This window comes from Teleopsis dalmanni, chromosome 2, assembly GCF_002237135.1.
Source record: "Teleopsis dalmanni isolate 2A chromosome 2, ASM223713v2, whole genome shotgun sequence".
NCBI lineage: Eukaryota > Metazoa > Arthropoda > Insecta > Diptera > Diopsidae > Teleopsis > Teleopsis dalmanni.
The window spans coordinates 119,644,036-119,652,717 of NC_051847.1; the positions used below are offsets into that span (position 1 = coordinate 119,644,036).

The following is an 8,682-nucleotide window of genomic DNA, read 5'->3' on the forward strand; positions in this document are numbered from 1 at the left end:
GATTGTATATAATTATTAAATTTTAACGCAGGAGAGATGTTACGACTATTCTTAAAGACAAGTAACTCTCTTATGTTGTTAATAACCCTCTTAAAAAGCTTTATATATTTCATTGTATTTAAGTATTGATAATGTTGAATAAAGCCTTTCTAAACACAACAGGTGTGAACATTAAGATATAAGAACATATAGGTGACACCATTAGAAAAAGAGTTGCACTATACTGGTAACATACTTAACAACTTAATGTATAGCTATTTAGTGCATGGTTGTACCCTGACTACAAGTTAATTAAGACAAATCTTACTGTCAGCATATTGGAATTCTCAGCACATTACTTTGGGGCTTCAATTGGCCACATGACACTACGGCATGCTCTGGAAACTGTAGAGAACGACACCCTGGATTTTGGATGTTAAGTTTAGATTTAGAATCGACTAGAATAGTCGACTAGAATAGTCGACATGAAAAACTAAATGCACTATATACAATATTTTAAAAAATTTCAAGACACTTAATGGAAAAATTTAAAAAATATGCAAAGAAACTGAACTTACACGACTACACAAGCACACAACGCTTTCTGTTTTATTTCACAGAGCTAGAATTTACATAATGTGAGCTGAGTTTTATGAAAGAATCACAAACATAAAAGACATCCAGCCCATTCGGCGTGTTTACCATTCTGATTGATTTTTGTGGACTAAGAAATAAAATTCTTAGATGGACAATCTATAACTTTCAATGAGCTTTTGCCGACTACGTAACGATAACTCGTTTATCCTTACTTCAGAAGGATAAAGTACTCTCATATATCTCGTAGAGATATTTCAGTAATATTTTATTTTGTAATTAATTAAGTGCGTAAAGCCAATATACTAGTCTCTAAGTATACTAAATATACTAAACTAAGTATACTAAGTCTCTATTTCAAGTATATATTTTTAAAGTATATTTTCAAACCACAAAATAAATAACACTATATTCTTTTCTGCTGAATACATTTTCAAAATTACTCAAAAGTCATTTCACTTCATTAAATCGATTAGAAGCTATTCTTATTGCTCTAAATTTATTTAGTATTTTTTATCTTAAGTTCAAAACTTAAATATTTTGTATCCAATATATTATATATTTATGCGGCAAACTGTTAATCTTTATAAACACAAAAACTAAATATTATCAGATCCATCAGCTTTCAACTATTAAAAAACTTTTTTAACAATATGAAAAACTTATTTTAATTATTCGAAAATAATTAGATTTTAATAATCTTTTGAAAAACAACTTTTTATTTTATTTATTTTAATTATATTTAAAAACATTTGTGTGTACCTTTGACACTCTGAATACTTACAGCGTAAATTTAATAATTTTTCTAAACACTAAATAAATACATTGGAAGTAAAAGTTTTTACTTTAGTAGAGAAAATATTTTATTTTTTATTTTTATTTTTAGCTTTAGTTTTATTTTAGTAACAGAATTTATTCTCTACGACCTCACCAGACGCACCAGAAAGTCTTATCGCCGAAATAGAACTGATCTGCGAATATTCGAAATGAGTATGCGACGTTTTTCCACACCGCAGAAAAGTAAACAAAATTCATTGTTTTTATTTTTTTTATGTAAAAATTTTATCACATTTTATCAGACGATCTGTAGTAGAAATTGTTTAATCTCAGAGTATAGCCGAAGTGATCAAATAATGATAAAATATTACTTTTTCTAAGAGTAATTTTTTTAGCAAACCGAAATTTTAAGAGAATAGAAAGGTAGAGCCATTTTGAGACTCCAAGCTTTTAATTTGGCAAAATATGAGTTCAAACCCAAAGTATTTGTAGTCTATGAAATTGTTTACGGATTATTAAATCCATGGAATATTTTCAAAGATCACTGGGCACAGTGAAAAACTCAATTTATTAAGAATATAAATTTTTTATTGCTGTAATTTAGTTCTATTCAAAATCGTTTCTACTAAAAAATAGTTTCTTCCATATATATATATATATATATATAGACGTGAGAATTGTTCCCGTGAGAATAACGAAACTGTGACTAGATTTGATTAGGTTAGAGTGGCGTAAGCCCAATTGAACACAAATAATGACGAAAGACTGCGACTAACAGGAATTTATTGTGCATTTTGCTGGATTTATAGAGTAATTGAGATTTAGTATTCGCTGTTAGTGTATTTTAAATCCCGAAGATTTATCTGTATCTGAAAAAAATACTTCAAAAAAATATTTGCTAAAAAATCTTAAGTTGCTCAAAATCTACGTAGAAGGTTAACTCTTTCTGATATCAATACAGTGTAGGTCCATATATAGATTCAGTCAGCTAGACTATCTAACGTAGATGTAACTATTACTTAGCCTGTTCGACTCTCCGCGAAAGTCATACCACGTTGGCTCTATGGTGGTCGAATAGAGCCAACGTTACCATGTCTAACATAAAAAATGAGAATTGCTTGAAATTATTATTAATATTGGCTTTTCGACCGAATTAATAGTAGAAAACGGAAAGTTTTAGTTGATCAGCGGGTTTTATTGTGAGCTCTACATTGCCTTAAGAAAGACACTTTTATGAGCTGTGTGAAAATACTTTATTTCTCAGTCTGCAAAAAAAAAATTAAGTAAGCCAGCAGTCTGGGTTCGTGTTCTAGTTTGAACGGGATATGGTTATGCGTAACACAGTATGTAAATACCTTAAGCCTATGCCATATCAAGACCATGATGCGTGATATATTATCACATCCTTCTCGAGGTGAACCTGTTTTTTCATGTTGGCTATCATGTCGGCATAACAGAACATCATGGATCTAGAGAGGAAAACTCGATAAAACCCGTAATCTCCGGTGTTATTCGACCCGTGCCGATGAGATGAATAGCACTACGTCAGTGTGTTTTTAAACGGAGACCTCCGGATAACTGGCGCCCTCCGGTTGTAATTTAGCCTTATCCGGGTATTGCGGATCTCTGCCCGGATGGACCTTCCTTTCTCCGCAACTCGTGGGTTTTAATATGAATGAACCAATAAATAATAAAAATAAAAATTCTATAGCGGAGAGCTCGGCTAAACAGAGCTCCAAATCTTCGGACACTAAATGTCCAAATAAGGTACCTACCGCGACTTCCAGTGGTAATAAAAAGGTGCCTTCAAATAATAATAAACAAAACGTATCGATACGCTCCGGACCACTAATTCGGTCAGGCCCTCCAGGGAGGAGGAGTTACAAGGAACGCCGAGCGGCGACTAGACTGCTCGAAAGATACGGCAATATTTCGGTTACATCCGAATCTATGAAGGCCAGGATTGCCTGGGCTCAGCAGGTCCTCGATACCTCGAAGGACAAGCAGGAACCTGCTACGAAGCGACAGCGCTCATTAGATGAGTCAGCTTCAAAACCTGATGCCAAAAAGGCAAAATTTCGTGGCAACGCCACAAATACAAAATCCTTTAGCGACATGCTGAAGGGTTCTTTAATAATGGGAGTCATTGATGAAAATGACCCGGATGGCACAATTACTCCTGCTAAGTGGGACTTAATTGAGCTCAAGCTCCTTGACATTTATGTCGATCTCCTGAAGGACTTTCCTGGAGACGGTCCCACTTGTCGCGATAGTGGATGGCATCAGGGCCATGTGAAACTTATCGCCTGCGCAGATCAGCGTTCTGTTGATCTTTTTCGCAAAGCCATTTCCAGAATTGGTGAGGCATGGCCAGGCGCCAAACTTAAGGTTGTTACTAAGGAGCAAATCCCTAGTCGACCAAGAGCGCGTTCCTGGATACCAGCCCATCAGTCCGATCCTCAGCGGATTCTGGAACTTATTCGGTTAGGAAACCGTCAGTTAAACACATCAACGTGGAAGATTACCAAGCTGGAGGAAGTCAAGGGTAAATATAGGTCGGTCAGTTTTGTGATTGACAAAGCATCCTTGGCCACTTTGGCGAAATCAAATGGTGTCATTAACTACGGTTTCTCAGCCATCACAATGAGGGTATATAAAAAGGACGAGGAGCAATCCTTACCTAATGACACAGGTCCAGCAGCACCGCAAGGCACTGTTGATACCATAATGGAAGCGGGCGATATTGTAACTGCTACCACAAACTCAGTGGGCCCAGTAGAAATACTGCCTACCACTTCTGATTCAATAAATATGGACGTGACTATGTCCTCTCCAGCTCCTTCAATTACATCTGAAGAGAGTATTGGTACGCGCTATCTTTTTGACGAAGAAGAACTTTTGAACTCTGAAAATGAATCTGAAGAAGATAGCGCGCTTGACGTTACAGTGGTGCACACTACCACATCCAAAACAAATCATGATGCGGGTACTACAAATTAACCTGCACCACTGCAAGGCTGCGTCCGCCAGCTTGTTGCAATGCCTCAGCAACAACGAGGCTGATATGGTCCTGGTGCAAGAGCCATGGGTTTTCAAGGATCTTGTATGCGGACTCAGGACTAAAAACTTTGACTTAATGTATGCGGTAAACAAGGGTAAGCCTAGATCCTGCATATTAATAAATAAAATATATAACGCTCTCATGCTTTCGCAGTATAGTGACAAAGACCTAACCGCAGTAAGTATTGAGGGACCTTGGGGCCAGATATGGGCGGTATCTGCATATATGGCTCATGATCACGAAGAGTTGCCATCAAGTAACCTAAAACAGCTGACAATTGACGCTAGGAGACTTGGTGCAGATATCATTTTGGGCTGCGACGCAAATGCTCACCATGAAATATGGGGTAGCTCAAACACGAATGAACGTGGTGAGTTACTTTTCGATTTTATTTTTAGTAATAATCTTTTTATATGTAATGACGGTAATAGGCCGACTTTTGTTACCAAAAACAGGCAGGAGGTTCTAGACATTACCGTGACTACTGCCAAAATTCATGGGTCTATAAGAAAATGGAAAGTGTCCACTAGACACTCTTTTTCAGACCATATGATTTTAGAATTTTCTATACACTTAAAGAAATCAAGTACCCCCAGTTTAGAAACTTTCAGAAATGTCAGGAATACAAACTGGACAAAGTACAAATCCTCTATAAATGAGCTGTTGACAAACACTACTCTTTATCCGCCAGAGAATATAAATGATCTGGACGAGCAGGTAGGAGATCTTACCTCAATACTTAATGAAGCTTTTAACCTTGCCTGTCCTTCAACTCGACCTAGTAGGAAATGTAACCCACCCTGGTGGAATAGAAACTTAGGTCAATTGAGGAAAGAATGCAGGAGATTTTTTAATAGGGCAAAGCTTAATAGAAATGAGAGTGACTGGTCTGAATACAAGATCTCTCTGCAGAATTATAAGAAAGAACTACGTAAGTCTAAGAGGACTAGTTGGCAATCATATTGTCAAGAGATTAGTAGGGACTCTGAAACCTCTAGACTACGCAAAATCCTATCTAAAAATCCATCTGTCCCTGAGTTGCTAAGAAAACCGGATGGGACTTGGTCAAATAACAGTAGGGAGTCACTAGATTTATTACTAGATACCCACTTTCCTGGATCCTTTGCTTCGACGGAATCCTCAGAATGTTTAAACTACGCACCGGTAAACTCTATCAAGTTAAACCTACAAACTCTAAAATGGGCCATTTTTAGCTTTAAGCCATATAAATCACCAGGACCGGATAGTATTCATCCTATTGAGCTGCAAAACTCTTGGGATCAAATACAAAACTGGCTTCTGACCATTTTTAAATATTGTCTCATTTTTAATTATGTTCCAACTCAATGGAGAAAGGTTAGAGTTGTCTTTATTCCTAAGGCGGGTAAAACCTCTCATAGTAACCCTAATGAACTCCGTCCAATTAGTCTTTCATCTTTCATGCTGAAAGCTTTAGAAAGAATTATAGACTTTGAAATAAGGCGCGTTATAGATCCCAATCTTTGGTCACCGACACAACACGCCTACACTAAGGGTAAATCCACAGAGAGAGCACTCCATGCCCTCACCTGTACTATTGAAAAAACTCTTAAAGTAAAGGAATTTTGTATAGTGGCTTTCGTAGATATTGAAGGAGCTTTTAACAATATTCTTCCCAGTGCAATAGCTAACGCACTCTCGCGTCTGGGTGTTGAGGATGCGCTTATCAGCTTTATCGGTCAGTTATTAACTGGCAGAATTATTGAAGCACAAATGGGTGTATCAGCAACACACAGACGGGTAAATAGAGGTACCCCCAAGGGGGCGTACTCTCTCCTCTCCTCTGGAATATAGCGGTGAATGAACCGTTACAAAAACTGGGGAGAGCGGGATGCGGGACAGTTGCATATGCGGATGACATTGCACTAACAGTTACTGGAAAATATGCTACTAGTTTAAGGGATATTTTGCAGTATGGCCTGAATATCCTTAACAATTGGACACTGACATGTGGTCTCGGGGTTAACCCCAGAAAAACAGAAATCGTAGTATTTACCAGAAAACATAGGGTTCCAAATCTTTCTCCAATCTATATTAAAGGTTCTGCGATACAATATATTGAGAAAGCAAAATTTTTAGGCATTGTTTTCGATAGGAAACTGAGCTGGAAAGAAAATGTTTTGGAGCGGGCTAGGAAAGCAAACATTGCTTTGCTCCTTTGTCAAAAAGCTATTGGTAAAAGGTGGGGTTTGCAACCACGTATCGCTCAATGGCTATACACTGCTGTCATTAGACCAATACTTCTGTATGGCATTGCCATATGGTGGACAGCTCTTGATAAATCTTCGTACTGTACGGTACTGAACAGGGTTCAGCGCAGGGCTGAACTCTGTATAAGTGGTGCTCTGTGTACAACACCATCTATAGCATTAGATCTAATGCTCTATTTAATGCCACTTGACATCATCAGTAAGCAGTTGGCAGCATCATCTGCCCTAAGACTTAAGGCTACTTCACAATGGAAGGCTAGTGACTATGGGCACGGCTCGATTCTAAATATTTTCAGTTCTACTCCAAATAACATTGACTACACCTCTCCGATTCTCGACTTTGATAGAAAATTTATTGTTAGATTCCCATCCAGGGAAGCTTGGTTGTCAGGAGGTCCCTCCCTGGGTGAGGGTCTGCAAATTTTTACTGATGGCTCAAAGATTGGGAGCGGCGTAGGCAGTGGAGTTTTCTCAGAGGGGCTGAATATATCCTCCTGCTATAGGCTTCCGGATCACTGTAGTGTTTTTCAGGCAGAAGTAATTGCCATTAAGGAAGCTTTAGCTTGTCTAGAAGTAGGTAATATACTTGAAAGGAATATATGTATACTATCGGATAGTCAAACTGCTTTAAAGTCCTTGAGTTCTGTCCAATTCACATCTAGGACGGTCCTTGACTGCTACACATCTCTAAATGAGATGTCGACGCAGTTCAATATTCCTCTAATCTGGGTTCCCGGTCATAGGGATATTTACGGCAATTGTAAAGCAGACGAGCTAGCCAGACGTGGTGCTTCAGGGAACCACTCGGAACACCTAAACAATCTGGGCATATCGTTGACTTCATGCAAATTGATTTTGAGTTCTTCCTGTGCCGAACTTTTTAACAAAAGATGGGAAGACTCTGCGATATGCAGGCATCTGTATGCAATGTGGCCACAGACCAACAATAGAAAATCGAAGTCTCTCTTAGAGTTATCCCGTAGAGATATCAGTCTTGTAGTAGGTTTACTAACAGGTCATTGTATTCTAGGTAATCATGCTAGGAGACTGAATCTACCGTTCAACCATTTTTGCCGCAGTTGTGGTGAGGATGACGAAAGTGCCTCTCACCTGCTTTCTTCGTGTCCGGCACATGCACGGCGTCGCCTTAAATTTTTGGGGGCTTTCTTTTTTGAGGATCTTGACGAACTTCGAGAACTCCCTCTATGTAGCATTGTAAGCTTTGTTAAGGGTTCTGGATGGTTTTAGCCCATGGGTTTCTAAATAATACGGTATCACAATGGGCCTATGGGCCTAAGTGGATCCCCCTGGGATCGCCGGTTTAACCTAACCTAACCTAACCTAAGCCAGCAGTCTTGTTGTTTCATATGTTATTTTTAAAATAAGCGGTTGTTTTTTTGCAATAGGCTTACAAAAGAATAAGGCTTTAAAAGCCCGATGTAGCGCAAGCTCGTTATACATATGCTAGCTAGGCAAGGGATAGGGGAAAAGTTTCTTAAATACTACAAAGGATAAGAAACACTTATCTGAATTAAGGTTTATCACCATTAATTCCGACCTCAAGCTAAATTTTTGACATTTAACTTTATTTTTATTTATATAGCATAAAATTTCGAAAAGTAAAAATAATATATGATCAATAAACTGGCATAAGCTCGAGATTAGAAGACCTAAATCAAACAAGATCAAATTTTGGAATATTATTCTATGTTGCTATAATACCAAAATGTATAAAACACTAACTTATATTAACACATTATGAAAGGGACAGGTATTTGTACTCGTTCCGAGGATTGTGACTTATAAATGGGACAGCTCATACCCGTTTAAAATAAGTAATTTTAAGTGACACAAGGGAAAAGTAATGTATCAAATATATGACTACGTTTCAATGGTCGTAATGTGAAATAGAAAAAATTCCGTCCATCTATATTTTAACCAATAATATTCTTCGCAGCCACGTGTCTCCTGAGCTAGCCGCTCATAATGTATTAATTATATTAGTATATATATATATTATAT

The 8,682-nt window shown here is 37.6% G+C and overlaps 1 protein-coding gene across 1 annotated transcript in view; it reads left to right on the plus strand.

Annotated features, from left to right (window-relative positions):
- The first annotated feature begins 4,636 nt into the window (after positions 1–4,636).
- Positions 4,637–8,682, plus strand: part of LOC119675572 — a 127,110-nt gene continuing 123,064 nt past the window's right edge. Inside the window, exon 1 of the mRNA XM_038086778.1 lies at positions 4,637–6,200. Coding sequence (XP_037942706.1) covers positions 4,637–6,200 — 1,564 coding nt within the window. The remainder of the gene's footprint in view (positions 6,201–8,682) is intronic.